At 41.0% G+C, this 18,311-nt stretch overlaps 2 protein-coding genes across 3 annotated transcripts; both read left to right on the top strand.

Moving 5' to 3' along the window:
- Positions 1-752: 752 nt before the first annotated feature.
- Positions 753-5,550, top strand: LOC115159012 (regulator of G-protein signaling 5). Its single transcript, XM_075074249.1, is given in 7 exon segments — positions 753-829; positions 4,428-4,523; positions 4,635-4,672; positions 4,777-4,892; positions 4,895-4,931; positions 5,362-5,395; positions 5,397-5,550. Coding segments are annotated over 7 exon segments (552 nt in total).
- Positions 5,551-7,971: 2,421 nt separating this feature from the next.
- LOC115158569 (regulator of G-protein signaling 21) lies at positions 7,972-10,849 on the top strand. 2 transcript variants are annotated; one of them, XM_029707677.1, is made up of 5 exons: positions 7,972-8,261; positions 8,573-8,629; positions 9,071-9,132; positions 9,288-9,454; positions 9,640-10,849. In XM_029707677.1, exons 1-5 carry the CDS (start codon positions 8,176-8,178, stop codon positions 9,826-9,828), a joined length of 561 nt encoding a protein of 186 aa, XP_029563537.1. In that variant the 5' UTR covers positions 7,972-8,175; the 3' UTR covers positions 9,829-10,849. The 2 variants fall into 2 exon arrangements, with proteins under 2 accessions (XP_029563537.1, XP_029563536.1); XM_029707676.1 differs by having other exon boundaries at positions 7,974-8,261; positions 9,068-9,132.
- Positions 10,850-18,311: the final 7,462 nt, after the last annotated feature.

The following is an 18,311-nucleotide window of genomic DNA, read 5'->3' on the forward strand; positions in this document are numbered from 1 at the left end:
ATTTCAGTGAGTCTTTCTATTCTTATCTATGGCTAGGGTAACCTAAGCCAAAATAAAGCAGCAATAAGAAGATCAATATAATCTGACTCACAAGCCTTGTTGCAATAGATGAGAATATCGGACCACTCCCAGTTTTACAGACACACCTTGATAGGACAGTATGATGGTTACCCATTCAGATTGCCATGGCCATGGTCCCTTTTTCTATTACATATTATTCTTCCTCTTATGTTAGCAAAGTTACCATTCACAGTAAATGACAGATGTTCTCAGGAAGTTGTATGTGGAGGAGTATAGATGTGAGTAAACCCTGACGATCATATTAAGGTGGGCAGACAGACACTGCTCCTTAACATCTTCCTGTTTTAAAATATGGTCATTTCCATTCACTGGCATGCAATGTCTTCAGAGGGAATTATTATAGTGTTGAATCATGAAAGATGTGTCTTCATAGAGTGTGATTTAGTAATATATGTACTATTTATACTATAAAACACAAACACTGTAGGAAATAGCTCTCAAAAGTTCCATTATATTGATGAATGGAAAAACGGTGGAAGAAAGCGGGGAAAATGTGAAGAAATTTGAAATTAGAACTGTCCAGGACTGTAAATGCCCTAGGGGAGTTATCTAGGGGTGGCCTGCACCAGCAAGTCCCAAATGTCCCCAGAACAAACCTCTCCTGAGACTCCTGAGATGCCCATACAGTGTACAGCTATCTCCTAGGAGGAAACACTGTCATTTACGTGAAGATGCCAAAACTATTATTTTCAAAGATACGGATCAATGAATATAACGATCAGCTGCAAAATATGACACAGACGAGAAGGTAAGCTAATGTACCGTACCAGTCAAAAGTTTGGACACAGGCCCCGCGAGTGACGCAGTGGTTTAAGGCACTGCAGTGTTAGCTGTGCCACTAGAGATTCTTGGTTCGAGTCCAGGCTCTGTCGCAGCCAGCCGCAACTGGGAGACCCATGGGGCGGCACACAATTGGCCCAGCGTTGTCTGGGTTAGGGGAGGGTTTGGCCGATGTCCTTGTCCTATCGTGCACTAGTGACTCCTGTGGTGGGCTGGGCGCAGTGCTCGCTGACACGGTTGCCAGGTGTACGGTATTTCCTCTAACAGATGGCTGGCTTCCGGGTTAAGTGGGCATTGTGTCAAGAGGCAGTGCGACTTAGTTGGGTTGTGTTTTGGAGGACGCACGGCTCTCGACCTCCATCTCTCCCGAGTCCATAAGGAAGTTGCAGCAATGAGACAAGACTGTAACTACCAATTGGATAACACAAAAAAGGGGTAAAATGTTTTTTAAAGTTTGGACACATCTACACATTCAAGGGTTTTTCTTTATTTTCTACATAGTGAAGACATCAAAACTATGAAATAACACATATGGAATCGTGTAGTAACCAAAAAAGTGTTCATAACTTGTTATGGATAGGGGGCAGTATTTTCACGGCCGGATAAAAAACGTACCCGATTTAATCTGATTATTACTCCTGCCCAGAAACTAGAATATGCATATAATTATTAGCTTTGGATAGAAAACACTCCAAAGTTTCTAAAATTGTTTGAATGGTGTCTGTGAGTATAACAGAACTCATTTGGCAGGCCAAAACCTGAGAAGATTCCAAACAGGAAGCGCCCTCTCTGACCATTTCTTGGCCTTCTTGATCATCTCTATACAAAATAGGGGATCTCTGCTGTAACGTGACATTTTCTAATGCTCCCATAGGCTCTCAGAGGGCGCCAGAACGTTGAATGAGGACTTTGCAGGCCATGGCTGAAAAACAGTAGCGCATTTGGATAGTGGTCGATCTGAGAACAATAAGACTGGTGCGCGCGTGCACGAGAAGAGTCCATTTTACTTTCTCTGTCTTTGAACGAAAACAACGACTCCCGGTCGGAATATTATCGCTTTTTTACGAGAAAAATCGAATAAAAATTGATTTTAAACAGCGTTTGACATGCTTCGAAGTACGGTAATGGAATATTTTGCATTTTATTGTTACGAAACTCGCCGGGCACGTCACCCTTCGTGACCCTTCGGATAGTGTCTTGAACGCACAACAAAATGCTGCTATTTGGATATAACTATGGATTATTTGGAACCAAAACAACATTGGGTGATGAAGTAGAAGTCCTGGGAGTGCATTCTGACAAAGAACAGCAAAGGTAATCCAATTTTTCTTATAGTAAATCTGAGTTTGGTGAGTACCAAACTTGGTGGGTGTCAAAATAGCTAGCCATGATGGCCGGGCTATCTACTCAGAATATTGCAAAATGTGCTTTCACCGAAAAGCTATTTTAAAATCGGACACCGCGATTGCATAAAGGAGTTCTGTATCTATAATTCTTAAAATAATTGTTATGTTTTTTGTGAACGTTTATCGTGAGTAATTTAGTAAATTCACCGGAAGTGTTCGGTGGGAATGCTAGTTCTGAACGTCACATGCTAATGTAAAAAGCAGTTTTTTGATATAAATATGAACTTGATTGAACAAAACATGCATGTATTCTATAACATAATGTCCTAGGAGTGTCATCTGATGAAGATCATCAAAGGTTAGTGCTGCATTTAGCTGTGGTTTTGTTTTTTGTGACATTATATGCTAGCTTGAAAAATGGGTGTCTGATTATTTCTGGCTGGGTACTCTGCTGACATAATCTAATGTTTTGCTTTCACTGTAAAGCTTTTTTGAAATCGGAACGTGTGGTTAGTTAAAGGAGAGTCTTATGTTTAAAATGGTGTAAAATAGTCATATGTTTGAAAAATGGAAGTTTTCGGATTTTCGAGGACTTTGTATTTCGCGCCACGCCCATCATTGGATATTGGAGCAGGTGTTCCGCTAGCGGAACGTCTAGATGTAAGAGGATAAACAAATCAAAATATATTCTTCAAAGTAGCCAACTTTTGCCTTGACGACAGCTTTGCACACTCTTGGCATTCTCTCAACCAGCTTCATGAGGAATGCTTTCCCAACAGTCTTGAAGGAGTTCCCACATATACTGAGCACTTGTTGGCTGCTTTTCCTTCACTCTGTGGTCCACCTCATCCCAAACCTTCTCAATTGGGTTGAGGTCGGGTGATTGTGGATGCCAGGTCATCTGATGCAGCACTCCATCACTCTCCTTTTTGGTCAAATAATCCTTACACAGCCTGGAGGTGTGGTTTGGGTCATTGTCCTGTTGGAAAAGAAATTATAGTCCCACTAAGCGCAAACCAGATGGGATGGAGTTTCGCTGCAGAATGCTGTGGTAGCCATGCTGGTTAAGTGTGCCTTGAATTCTAAATAAGTCACAGACAGTGTCACCAGCAAAGCACCCCCACTCCATCACACCTCCTCCTCCATGCTTCATGGTGGGAACCACACACATGTCTGTGTGAGACGCTACTCTGCGGCGGTTGGAACCAGAAATCTCACATTTGGACTCATCAGACAGAAGGACAGATTTCTACCGGTCTAATGTCCATTGCTCGTGTTTCTTGGCCCAAGCAAGTCTCTTCTTCATATTGGTGTCTTTTAGTAGTGGTTTCTTTGCAGCAATTCAACCATGAAGGCCTGATTCACACAGTCTCCTCTGAACAGTTGATGTTGAGATGTGTCTGTTACTTGAACTCTGTGATGTATTTCTTTGAGCTGCAATCTGAGGTGCAGTTAAATCTAATGAACTTATCTTCTAACTCTGGGCCTTTCTTTCCTGTGGCGGTCCTCATGAAAGCCAATTTCATCATAGCTCTTGATGGTTTTTGGGACTGCACTTGAAGAAACGTTCAGTTCTTGAAATGTTCCGCATTGACTGAACTTCATATCTTAAAGTAATGATGGACTGTCATTTCTCTTTTCTTATTTGAAGAAACTTTTACCAAATAGGGCTATCTTCTGTATACCACCCCTACCTTGTCACAACACAACTGATTGGCTCAAACACATTAAGAAGGAAAGAAATTCCACAAATTAACTTTTAACAGGGTACACCTGTTAATTGAAATGCATTCCAGGTGACTACCTCGTGAAGTTGGTTGAGAGAATGCCAAGAGTGTGCAAAGCTGTCATCAAGTCAAAGGGTGGCTACGGTGAAGAATCTCACATTTGTTCAACACTTTTTCGGTTACTACATGATTCCATATGTGTTATTTCATAGTTTTGATGTCATCACTATTATTCTACAATGTAGAAAATAGTAAAAATAAAGAAAAACCCTTGTATGAGAAGGTGTGTCCAAACTTTTCACTCGTACTGTATATATCTAGGAAAGAGGCATTTTAAGTATTCAATATATACAAACACATGAGGACAAATATCATATAATAAAACAAAATGCAGTAAGTGTTTTATATTTACACCAATACAGAAATAAAGAGAAGCTGTTGGTAATATATCAAGATCAGATCTTAATGTATACTACTTCCTCAATTTCCACAGGATCGATATCCTTTTAAGCCGAAAAAGATAGAAAAAAGACATTCAGTGTATTCTGGTACAGAAGATAAATGATGACTCCTTTTCTAAAAAAATCAAGTAAGTACAGCAACAGTAGAGACTATTTCACAACAATAACATGTCAAATAGTAATATTGATTTACAAAACCCATCTAATCCAAAAACGTGTCGTCAAGCGGACAGTAGAAGAATTCAACCAACTCTTGAGAAAGAGTTGAAGGACAAAAGTAAGGACAACTGTTTTAACCACATTGGCCCAGAGTACATTTATTATCTTCAATAGTACAGTCTCATAAGACCAACTTCTGACTTTAGCATGCTAATCCCACAGGGTTCTTTGCAGCCTGCAGATCCTTCCTGCAGTCTGAATTCCGTGAGGAGAATATTGAGTTCTGGCTAGCATGCCGTGACTACAGAGAGAACACCTCACCAGCCGACCTCTCCTGGAAAAAGCAAAAGAGATCTACCAGGAGTTCCTCCATCCCCAGGCCCAGTGAGAGGTCAGTTAGTCAGGCTATGCTTCAGCTTTCACCTTGGTAGTAGCAGCTATCCAAATGCTAACATATTACAAGCTAAAGTAGCATACCCACAAATGTAGCTATAATTCCTAAAGTGTGACTAGATAATACCATGTACTTTGCTGATGTGGGAAAAGGCTATTTCATAATAGAGATAGCAAGATGGCGGGCAAAGATAACAGCCTCTCATCAGAATCATTTGACAACCATTGTAACGTTCTGACATGGGAAAATTACTCTTTCAAAATACAAATAGCAAGCAGATGGGACAAGGTATGATTTGAGCAAGCTCATGCAATGAATGAATGAATTGGCAAGCTTAGGGTGGAAAGATGACCATATCGTTCCGCTCAGGCCTTTCATAAAATTTCCCTTCACACTCATTGTCATGGTTTGTGTTTCGCCCCTACAAATTAACATTGACCACCACTATGAAGATCAAAACATCCATGAAGTCTCCTGGTCTGTGCTGCTTTGATGAGGCAGTGAGAAATGTGTACAGACTGATGGAGAGAGACTCATGCCCCAGGTTCCTCAGGTCAGACGCCTACCTAGGGCTCAGACGCAAAGCCAGGACCCTCTGGTAGAGGTCAGGGATCAAGGGTTTCAGAGTCAAGATTCACAAAGTCAAACAAGGAGAATGACCACAGGAAATGACTTATGAGTTGTAGATGAAGAATAAATGAATATAAAGTATGGAGAACGATTAGAGATGAGTGGTGTGTAGTGATGAGTGGTGACAATGATTCAGAGTACTTAACAGTACATTCATTCAAACCTCTAGATCACATGTCAAACTCATTCCGCGGAGGGCCGAGTAAATGCGTGTTTTTCGCTCCTCCCTTGTACTTGATCGATGAATAAGGGTCACTAATTATTAAAGACTCCCCTCACCTGGTTGCCTAGGTCTTAATTGAAAGGAAAAACTAAAAACCTGCATACACTAGGCCCTCCATGGAAAGAGTATGACACCCCTGCTGTAGACTGACTGATAAGTCAAAAGTGGCATTTGCATCAAAAGTCAAATTCTAGGGAATTTTTATAGATTGGAACGACGGTACAGCATGTCTAAATGGAAAGACTTAAGTTATGAATGGTTACAGAAATAACTTGCATATGGTTGCAAAAATGCAGAACTAAGAGGCTGTTAAATCTTCTATTAAAGTGTCCTTTGTTGTGGAATAGGAACAAATCTCTCTTCATTCCATGCTAATTGGGCATTATATGTATCCGTCAACAATATGAAATATGAGTAACTGTTATTTGTTTAACTCTGTTAATACTAATATAGCATGGACGTATCATGTCAGTTTCAATGTACATTATACTTCCATAAATCAGGATGTAAATGTTGTCAGGATGGAGGGTTATCATTGACTTGTCCTATGACACTGAGTAATTGTCTGTGGTCGGTGGGCAGGGAGATTCACACAAAAACATTTTCCACAGCCTGCTACCTGCCTACCTGTAAGGCTGTTGTGCTCACATGTCAACTGTGTCATGAAGTTGGGAAAAAAATTGCCCTGCCACTCTTGACCCCTCTCTGTAGATGGCTCTATTCCTCAAAGTTGTATCTTAAAAAGGCCATCTGGGATGGCTCTAACAATAACTGTGAGTTTGACTCAGGACACCCACCAGTGGATTCAGTCATATGCTGTGATGCGTGGCAAATCACCCTGAATTTGTCCCCTTTTTAGGGAAGTAATCTCATCACCAAGGAACAACAGTTTTTTTTCTATGGCGACTTTTAGCAACTATGCACACTTCTTCGCTCCATCTAGATGTCCAAACCGCTGAAAGACACAAGGTTAGCTCAGCAGGATCTTCAATTGAGTATTGCATGATGATTCTGAGATAAACTACAATTTATTACACATACAAGGTTATGAATAAAAGCAGACTTCAATGGGATTGTATTATGTGAGAGTTGTTGTTCTATTGGATAGAGGGAAGACCAGACAATAGTGCCTTATCTTACTATTAATTTGCTCAGTAAGCCTAGAGCATGGTATAATATATTATATTTACAAACATTATTTATTTCTTTATTGGAGGGGCTGAGGGCTGCTGGTGTAAGGCGATGTTCTTGCTAAATGACCAAGAGCTCACCTCTCCTATATCACCACAGCACGTAGGCGACATCACGCCACCTTGTCCCTCACACACAGTCTGACACAGTTTTGCTCAGTCCCAAGCGGTTGTCATAACAGCCGAAGGGAAGTGGGTAATGTGCAGTGCATTTCAGACACTGTCTGAGTTACTCAATACCGTCACTCAGGAACCTCTAGAATGGATACTGTTTGTATGGTGTTAATCACACAGGCGATTGCGGTGTGTTCATTTAAAACCTCTGGTTAGTTGAGCTTTACTGTATTATATAAAGGTAGTTGTGGTGGTGTGGACGAGAGGGCACAAGGCACATTAAATATAATTGGACATGTTTTGGTGTCCCTTGGTTGGGCTTGACTGCTTGTGGCCATCTTTGGGCAAGTTGAGGAGGACCAAGTCAGTTACTGTGCAGAATGACAGACAGGCAATTGGACATGGCTGCCTACTGGTAAAGATCATTTGGCAAGTGAGGTTTATATGACTATGGCTACTGTATGCAAAGGCTAGTTAGAAGAGAGTGAAAAATCTGATGTTGCCTACTGTAATTGCTCTATATTGATCAGACCAAAACTGCTGTTAATATTTGTCAATAGAGCAAGTTTGCCTTTGATAATCCATTCACAGGGGTTTTACCTGTAAACTGTCAACCTTTAGAGAAAGAAACACAACTTGTGGTGCATATGATGCTTTTGGATAGAACTTAAACATCCCAATGATGTTTCAACAGGGTACCAAAACGCAGTAAGCGAAGGTCATGATTTGCCTATCACTCTCACTGTCTCTGTCATTTGCATCTGAGCAGCGAAGATAACAAATACTGTGGACATACAGAGCATGCTTTTAACAAGGAGACATTAGACCCTCCCTTAAAAACAGAGGTAGAGAGAGAGCATGTCACAGGAAGAGAGAAAGAGAGCGTGGAGGCTTCCTCTCTTGCTACGGTTTGCTGGGCTGGGTCTGATGTTTCAGTGTTTCACCATCCAGCCCATAAGCAACGGGGCGCCCTGCATATAAGGCCTGAAGTGGGGGGAGACCCCTCCATACAGAGAGTGATCCATCGCAGCATGAGCAGCACCAGGAGACAGAGAGTGTGGAGTTAAAACATGCCCAGCCTAATCATCACAGAGACACTGACACAAACACGGCACTTCAATATGGAGCAGGACGACAGGAGGGGGAACAAGAACCTGTGAGTTTAGCTTATAGATTTTTTTATGCAGTCAACAGCTGGGGAATTTGGAAAATGTATTGTGGAGCTTTTGTACAAGTAATAAGGATAAATATTCAATGTAGTCTAGTAATACTAAGGATCTGTAATATACTTTCTAAATATAAAATACTTTGTATAGTTTCTTTTACAATGCTTTTATATACGTATATGTTATACTAAATCTGTAAATACCTCCTACCTAGATACTACATACTGAATGTCCTTATACAGCAATGGAATAAGTCTTGTTTTATGAGACGATCATGACATTTCTCTTTTTCTCTCCATAGGGGAAAGAACTTTATTTGCCGACTGCAATGCATGTTCTCACACTCCACATCTGAGAGGTAAGGATTCTTACTCTTCCTTACACTGTCACTCTGCATTAATGCTAATTGTTAATATTTTGCATGTATTTTATTGTTCAAATACCATGTGTGTTCTAGCATCCATCTATGGTAGTGTGTGTGGATTCAAATGAAACTTCAGGACTTATGTTAACTTTGGCACAGCACAGGCGCACGCACGCACGCACGCACGTACGCACGCACGCACGCACGCACGCACACACACACACACACACACACACACACACACACACACACACACACACACACTCAAAGGCCCAAGTGTTTGATATGTGAAAGAACTTGATAACTGTGCGGCTATAATAATTTCTTAATTATGTTGATTCTATGTGCCCTTTTGTCCTCACATCAAATACCAGCTTATTTTTACCCAGATTTGACTCTAGTTGAGTCATCAAACACACATTTTCTTCCCAGCAGGCTAAGTTTAGAAGATACCCAACAATGGTCTCAGTCACTGGAGAGACTCCTTGAGTCTAAATGTAAGTTTTACTTCACGAGACGATCAAAATAGTTAGAGATAAGTAGCTAAATCAGATTTTAAAAATCTAAAAATGTGGAACAAAAACTCCATGTGTGCAGGCTTGGGGCTGTATCAGTGTTTCATGCCTTGGTTTGTTTTTGTTCTTCCCCACAGATGGACTGGCCACCTTCAGAACCTTTCTGAAGTCTGAATTCAGCGATGAGAACATTGAGTTCTGGCTGACGTGTGAGGAGTACAAGAAAATCAAGTCATCGTTCAGAATGTCATCGAAGGCAAAGAAAATCTATGAGCAGTTCATAAAGGCTGAGGCTCCTAAAGAGGTAAGACTGTTATGTATTGCAGTACATGGCTACATGTTAAAGATTCAAATAACCCTCTGTAACCTCATTGATGTTTCAATGTATTTCATCAACACCATCCAGTTATTAAACCACCCTCAAATGTCTCCAGACATGCTATATGAAATGCTTCTGTACTTTGTAAATCTAAATTAATCTTGTTCCAGATAAACATTGACTACTACACAAGGGAGCAGATCAAGAGGGCTGTGAAGACTCCTACCCTCCAATGCTTCGACGATGCCCAGAAGATTGTCTATGGGCTGATGGAGAGAGATTCGTACCCTCGCTTCCTGCGCTCAGACATTTACAGATCCCTCCTGGAGTCCCTCGCCGCTGACGCCATCAAGGGATGATAGGAGAGGAGAAGACGACAGGAGAACATGAAAACAGTAACTGGAATGTTTGGGCTTCTACAGGATGGAAGGCTGACCAAGCACAAAGAGACTGACAGGCCATGCCCTACAAAACATGGTTCCCACAATGCAGGACCACACCCTGAAACACTCTGCAAGCAGGATTAGCCAAGAGAAAAATAAAGAAGCAAAGACAGAAGGAAAAGCAGAGAGGATATGGGGAACTCTACGGTGATGCATGTTTGAACTGGATGCTGCTGTCCTATCAGTGACTCTGGGAGTGACATGTCGTATCATAAGTGATCAGATCGTCTTTGACAGTGAATGAATCACATAGTGAATGACGATTGAACTGAAACACAACGTCAGAGAACCATGCAGTCCCCACTCAACCGGAGGTGCTTCCTGTCTTGATAAAGACAGAGAAGAGTGTGTCCGTGTGTGTGCGCGTGTGTGTATTTGTGTGTGTGTGTCTGTGTGCGTGTAACAGGAAGCCTATGATACTGTGATAAGACATGAGATGCAGGGTGGACTTTCTCTAGCAGTACTAACCTACGTGGTCAGGAGGAATGTAATGAAGGAAAGAACATGTATTCAGCGGATATACAGCGGATAAACAGAATATACTCTCCTTTACACTATGAATATTTAGTCTCTAAAATCAGTCAAGTTTTGTGAAAGGAATTTTGATCTTTACACTTGTAAGGGAGTTAAAGACTTCTTACACTGTCTATCATTTAAGAATGACCTATTGAGAAGTATAGGTTAAGTTGTGCAATTGTAGAGAGAAGAATAGTCTATGTCCAACTTTGTATATTGAACTTAACTCCTACTTATTTGATACAGAATGTTTCTGATTGCTTACTGAGCTTGCACAATAGAATGTTTAGTCGTTCAGATTTGCATGTTGTACTATTTATAACACACAGTTACTGTTTGGATGCTGACTTTTGCAATGCTTGTAAAAAAAGTTATGATTATGTAGGATGACATTAAATGATTAAATTATTTGCAGACAAGGTACTTGTTGTCAATCACTAATTAGCAAAAATGTCTTCTGGCTCACTCTCAACAACTAAATTAAAAACCAACATTACACATAGCGATTGCTTTAATCTTTACAGCTCATTACATAGTAAATGTCTCAGACAGTCCATGATTTATCACAACAATGTTTTACCAGCAAAACATAAGTATAATATCACTATTCCATGAAGCGTGTTATACATTTATAAATGTGTGGCAATAGTACTGCCAAATCAATGTCACATGCTAATGTTAAATGTTATCCCTTGACACACCACCTTCCCAGAAAGTAGTGAGAGGGCTATTACCATATAGTAAATCATGAGTTTGAGCACATTTGATGGTCTCCAATGCATGTGAAATCATATCAATGTGCAAAAAAAAAGTCTAAATTAAAAATAAAAATAAATCACACACCAGACATTTTATTAGGTACACCCATCTAGTACTGGGTCGGACCCCCCTTTGCCTACAGAACAGCCTGAATTGTTCGGGGGATTCCACAAGTTGTTGGGTAAATGTTCGACAAGAATGTTGGTCCATGCTGACGCGATGGCATCACGCAATTTCTGCATATTGGACGGTGGTACATTCATGCTGTGAACAGTCCGTTCCATCTCATCCCAAAGATGCTCTATTGGGTTGAGGTCTGGGGACTGCGCAGGCCACTCAAGTAAACTGAACTCGCTGTCATGTTCCAGGCAATGTTTTTCCATTCCTCATTTGTCCAGTGTTGATGACTACATGCCCACTGGGGCGGATTCTTCTTGTTTTTAGCTGATAGGAGTGGAACCCGGTGTAGTCGTCTGCGGCAATAGCCCATCCATGACAAGGATCGACGAGTTGTGCATTCCAAGATGCTGTTCTGCACACCACTGTTCTACTGTGCCAATATTTATTTTTTTGTGGCCTGCCTGTTAGAGTACATGATTCTTGCCATTCTCCTTTGACCTCTCTCATTAACGAGCTGTTGTCGCCCACAGGAATGCCACTGACTGCATGTTTTTTGTTTGTCGCATCATTCTCGGGAAAACCCTAGACATTGTCATGCGTGAAAAGCCCAAGAGGGCAGCCATTCCTGAGATACTGGATCCAACACACCTGTCACTGACAATCATACCACGCTCAAAGTCGCTTAGGTCACTCACTTTGCCCATTCTAACGTTAAATCGAAGAGTAACTGAATGCCTCGATGCCTGTCTGCCTACTTTATATAGCAAGCCACGTGACTCACAGTCTGTAGAAGTGATTCATTTTCGTGAATGGGGTGGTGTACCTCATAAACTGACCGGTGAGTCTATATACATTCATGCTACACATACATCTGCTGCTACCAGACTCTTATTTACTATGACTAATAATGCACAATTTAAAAACTTGCCCCCATATCCCCTGTTTACCTGATACATGTGTAAATATTGTATTAGAAATTGTGCCTTCCTGTGTTATACTTTTGCTAAAATGTCTATTCTATTCTACATGCTTTTGTTTTTATCTGAAAAACTAGTCTTGTTTCAAAAAAAAAATTCTGCATCATGAACAACAGAAACAGGAAGAGCTGCTGAGTTTCAGTTTCTCATCACAAGACCATGGTGATTATGAGAAGTAATGTATTTTTACAGTAAATGGATATCTGATAAGAGACTGTGATCCTTGTGTTAATAACTATGTCAACATGACACTGCATGTAAAGGTGTTTCATCATGGCAATGGCAGTGGGCGTAACATGTTATTTTGCATGGCTAGAAAAGTGTAGTGTTTTATGTGATCATTGTACACCCCTGTACTGTTTGCCAAGTTATACATAGTTGCTTCAAATACCTTCAACCAAATTAATACATTTGAAGCACATTTGCTTTTATTTGGCCTCAGAAACAAAACAGCACTGATAGTGCTTCCTGACTATGGATGCTTAGAAATCGTAGTTGGAGACAAAATATACTTCACTGGTGGGAAACAGTACTACATAAGGCTTTTTGGAAGCATTACTGTAATGGTAAATCACAATAAACACACCAGACCAGTTCCCTCTCTGTGTTGTGGTCCTCAATAACTTTGGTGATTTACCTGCTAGTGCCAATTCACAATGGGAATCACGACACACAGAGACGCGGATGTACTGTGCTAATAATGATCTAGACCAAAAATACCAAAGTGTTAATACTAAGTCCTTTTTTTTGCTTGCTGCAACCATATGCATGGCTTCTGCTCAAAGTTTGTCAAAGGTGGATGGATGAATGGACGCTGTGACAGTTGAATACGTGACTCATACAGTATGAGGAAGGATGATGCACATGTGAGAGTTATTCCAAGGAAAACAGATCCCTCGCCAAGCATATCAACAAGAATGTAGTTTCTTAATGTGGCTATTGTCTGAGAAGTGACTTACCTTTTCATCTGATTGGGTGAGTACAGTATGCATGGGCTGGCTGGGCAGAATAATATTTACATAGGATTAGGCTACCATGTTACCAACACAGTTTCAATATTGAATAAAGGAAAATCTGCAACACATTGCAGGTGTTGATTTTTTTCAGCATTGTAAAAGGTAAATATAGATAAAGTGACACAGTTATTGATTTTAGAGGTTGTGATTGTGAGTCAGGCACTCTCCCTTTCCAGGTACTATGATGACCACATGTCCAGATATCATGTGGTTAACTGCCCTTAACCTTAACCTAACACCAACATCAACCCCAACTTGAACCCTAACCATAACCCCAACCCACACACCACACTGCTGGATAGGACGGTTGTGGTTTAAATTCTGTGCAGTAAGATGGTCTAGGCCTATCTATATAACTACAGTTGTAGTCAGAAGTTTACATACGCCTTAGCCAAATACATTTAAACTCAGTTTTTCACAATTCCTGACATTTAATCAGAGTAATAATTCCCTGTCTTAGGTCAGTTAGGATCACCACTTTATTTTAAGAATGTGAAATGTCAAAATAATAGGAGAGAGAATGATTGATTTCAGCTTTTATTTCTTTCATCACATTCCCAATGGGTCAGAAGTTTACATACACTCAATTAGTATTTGGTAGCATTGCCTTTAAATTGTTTAACTTGGGTCAAATGTTTTGGGTAGCCTTCCACAAGCTTCCCACAATAAGTTGGGTGAATTTTGGCCCATTCCTCCTGACAGAGCTGGTGTAACTGAGTCAGGTTTGTAGGCCTCCTTGCTCGCACAAGCTTTTTCAGTTCTGCCCACAAATTTTCCATAGGATTGAGGTCAGGGCTTTGTGATGGCCACTCCAATATCTTGACTTTGTTGTCCTTAAGCCATTTTGCCACAACTTTGGAAGTATGCTTGGGGTCATTGACCATTTGGAAGAACCATTTGTGACCAAGCTTTAGAACTTCCTGACTAATGTCTTGAGATGTTGCTTCAATATATCCACATAATTTTCCTCCCTCATGATGCCATCTATTTTGTGAAGTGCACCAGTCCCTCCTGCAGCAAAGCACAACATGATGCTGCCACCCCTGTGCTTCATGTTTGGGATGGTGTTCTTTGGCTTGCAAGCCTCCCCTTTTTCCTCCAAACATAATGATGGTCAATATGGCCAAACAGTTTTGTTTCATCAGACCAAAGGACATTTCTCCAAAAAGTACGATCTTTGTCCCCATGTGCAGTTGCAAACAATAGTCTGGCTTTTTTATGGCGGCTTTGGAGCAGTGGCTTCTTCCTTGCTGAGCGACCTTTCAGGTTATTTCAATGTAGGACTCGTTTTACAGTGGATATAGATGCTTTTGTACCTGTTCCCTCCAGCATCTTCACAAGGTCCTTTGCTGTTGTTCTGGGATTGATTTGCACTTTTCGCACCAAAGTATGTTCATCTCTAGGAGACAGAAACGCGTTCTGTCTCCTAGAAACGCGTTCTGTCTCCTTCCTGAGCGGTATGACGGCTATGTGGTCCCATGGTGTTCATACTTACATACTATTGTTTGTACAGATGAACGTGGTACCTTCAGGCATTTGGAAATTGCTCCCAAGGATGAACCAGACTTGTGGAGGTCTACAATTTTTTTCTGGGGTCTTGGCTGATTTCTTTTGATTTTCCCATGATGTCAAGCAAAGAGGTAATGAGTTTGAAGGTAGGCCTTGAAATACATCCACAGGTACACCTACAATTGACTCAAATGATGTCAATTAGCCTATCAGAAGCTTCTAAAGCCATGACATAATTTTCTGGAATTTTCCAAGCTGTTTAAAGGCATAGTAAACTTAATGTATGTAAACTTTCGACCCACTGGAATTGTGATACATTGAATTATAAGTGAAATAATCTCTCTGTAAACAATTGTTGGAAAAATTACTTGTGTCTTGCACAAAGTAGATGTCCTAACCGACTTGCAAAAACTATAGTTTGTTAACAAGAAATGAGTGGAGTGGTTGAAAAATGAGTTTTAATGACTCCAACCTAAGTGTATGTAAATTTCTGACTTCAACTGTATATATTTTGTCATGTGGTTGTGTAATTTCTTCCCATGCCCTTTCTATCCTGCAGAGGACACTTTGGTATTTTCTGATTTCCTCCTAACAGTGTGATTGCCAGCATGTGTGGCTGTCATCGATAGCCACTCTCAAATTATGGATCAAACTTAACAAGCTTTTATCATGCCTTAAGAGTAGTTCCCTTTCCCCCCCATTTTAAATCCCTCAACAGCAACACAGTGTCTCCGCCGTGTCTCCCACAAGACCACATCCTAGAGAACTACAGTACATTCGGAAAGTATTCAGACCCCTTGACTTTAAAAAAAAATGACATTGCAGCCTTATTCTAAAATTGATTAAATTGTGTTTTCCCCTCATCAATCTGCACACAATAAATTTGAGCAAATGTATATATAAAAAAAAATGAAATATCACATTTACCTAATGATTCAGCCCCTTTACTCAGTACTTTGTTGAAAAACCTTTGGCAGCGATTACCGCCTCGAGTCTTCTTGGGTATGACGCTTCAAGCTTGGCACACCTGTATTTGGGGAGTTTCTCCCATTATTTTCTGCAGATCCTCTCAAGCTCTGTCAGGTTGGAAAGGAAGCGTCGCTGCATAGCTATTTTCAGGTCTCTCCAGAGATGTACGATCGGGTTCAAGTCCGGGGTCTGGCTCAGCCACTCAATGACATTCAGAGACTTGTCCTGAAGCCACTCCTGCATTGTCTTGTCTGTGTGCTTAGGGTTGTTGTCCTGTTGGAAGGTGAACCTTCGCCCCAGTCTGAGGTTGTGAGCGCTCTGGAGCAGGTTTTCATCAAGGACCTCTATGTGCTTTGCTCCATCAAGGACCTCTCTGTGCTTTGATTTGCTCCATCTTTCCCTGACTAGTCTCCCAGTCCCTGCCACTGAAAAACATCCCCACAGCATGATGCTGCCACCACCATGCTTCACCGAAGGGATGATGCCAAGGTTTTCTCCAAACGTGACGCTTTGCATTCAGGCCAAAGAGTTCAATCTTGGTTTCATTAGACCAGAGAATTTTGTTTCTCATGGTCTGAGGTTCCTTTAGGTGCCTTTTGGCAAACTCCAAGCGGTCTGTCATGTGCCTTTTACTGAGGAGTGGCTTCCGTCTGGCCACTCTATCATAAAGGCCTGACTCGTGGAGTGCTGCAGAGATGGTTGTCCTGGAAGGTTCTCCCATCTCCACAGATGAACTCTGGAGCTCTGTCAGAGTGACCATCGGGTTCTTGGTCACCTCCCTGACCAAAGCTCTTCTCCCCCGATTGCTCAGTTTGGCCGGGCAGCCAGCTCTTGAAAGCATCTTGGTGGTTCCAAACTTCTTCCATTTAAGAATGATGGAGGCCACAGTGTTCTTGGGGACCTTCAAGGCTGCAGAAATGTTTTGGTACCCATCCCCAGATCTGTGCCTCAACACAATCCTGTCTCGGAACTCTGCGCACAATCCTTCGACCTCATATTTTGATTTTTGCTCTGACATGTATTGTCAACTGTGGGACCTTATATAGACAGGTGTGTGCCTTTCCAAATCATGTCCAATCAATTGAATTTACCCAGCTGGAATCCAATCAACTTGTAGAAACATCTCAAAGATGATCAATGGAAACAGGATGCACCTGAGCTCAATTTCGGGTCTCACAGCAAAGTGTCTGAATACTTATGTAAATATGGCATTTCTGTTAGAATTTTTTTATAAATTTGCTAAAATTTCAAAAAAATCGGTTTTGTCATTATGGGGTATTGTGTAGATTGATGATGAAAAAAAAAAGTCATACATTATAGAATAAGGCTGTAAAGTAACAAAATGTGGAAAAAGTCAAGTGGTCTGAATACTTTCCGGATACACTGTTAATGGGCAATCTGAATTCAATCACTAGCCCTCTGGTATCAATCCCATGGCAAGATCCAAACACTTGTAGTCTCTTTTGAGGAATTCTGCCTATGACGTTGAGCAGTAATTAAATGACACTGATGTAAAATATACCACTTTGTGTTTACGGAACATTTAAAACATTGTTCCCGTATTTATGCAAATTCACAGATTTTCCATTACTTTTTTGGGTGGTGCCACAGTGACATACAGTACTCCACCTGCAGAATGCTGTACTTTCTGGGTAAGGACAAACATATTCAAATCACATCCACCATGCATTTGCATGAACCCAGACATCTTCTGACAGCTTCAAATAAATATTAACATAGTAAAATAAATAAAAGTGTGGAAAGATGCAAAGCTAGCGCGAAGCCAGGTGATGTGTGCGCTATTAAATTACCATGCTGGTGGGGCAAGAACCAGTCATTCAGGTTGGAGCACTATGCTGATAACTCACTTATCACTCTGAGTCAGTTGGACGAATACAACCATCTATTCAGGAAGGTAGAGAGAGAGAGAGAGAGAGAGAGAGAGAGAGAGAGAGAGAGAGAGAGAGAGAGAAAGAAAGTGCGAGAAAGAGAGAAAGGGGGTAAGAAGAGAGAAGTAGGGAAAGAGGAGAGGGGGAGAGCAGAGGTAAGAGTTCAGAGGTGAAAGGGTTTAGGTCATCTGTACAGAAAACAAAGTGGTTAACCTCAAAACCTGACCAGTGACCCTCCTAATTATTCCAGATAGTGGTTTACTGCATTACCTGGCACATTGTTGCATCCGGTAATGTCCCTCCTCTTTCATATCAATCTAACGAAGGCGGTTACTAAGTTAATTGCAGGTTAGCTAATTTCTAACTGGAAAAAATGTAGAATAAAAATTGGAGAATCAAATTGTATTCGTCACGTACATGGTCTACATCAGGTATAAAAGGTGCAGCGAAATGCTTACTTTCTAGCTCCCTCAACAGTGCAGTACAATATCAAGCAATTTATTTCCAACCCCTTCTTCCCATGTTACTATTTCTTTACACTCTATGAATAGAGTCTTGGTTGAATCTTAATGATTAAGAAACAGGAATGTAAGAAAATGTGTTTGATGGGCTACAGCATTCCAATCAGTATGCATCTTACGGTA

This window comes from Salmo trutta, chromosome 22, assembly GCF_901001165.1.
Source record: "Salmo trutta chromosome 22, fSalTru1.1, whole genome shotgun sequence".
NCBI lineage: Eukaryota > Metazoa > Chordata > Actinopteri > Salmoniformes > Salmonidae > Salmo > Salmo trutta.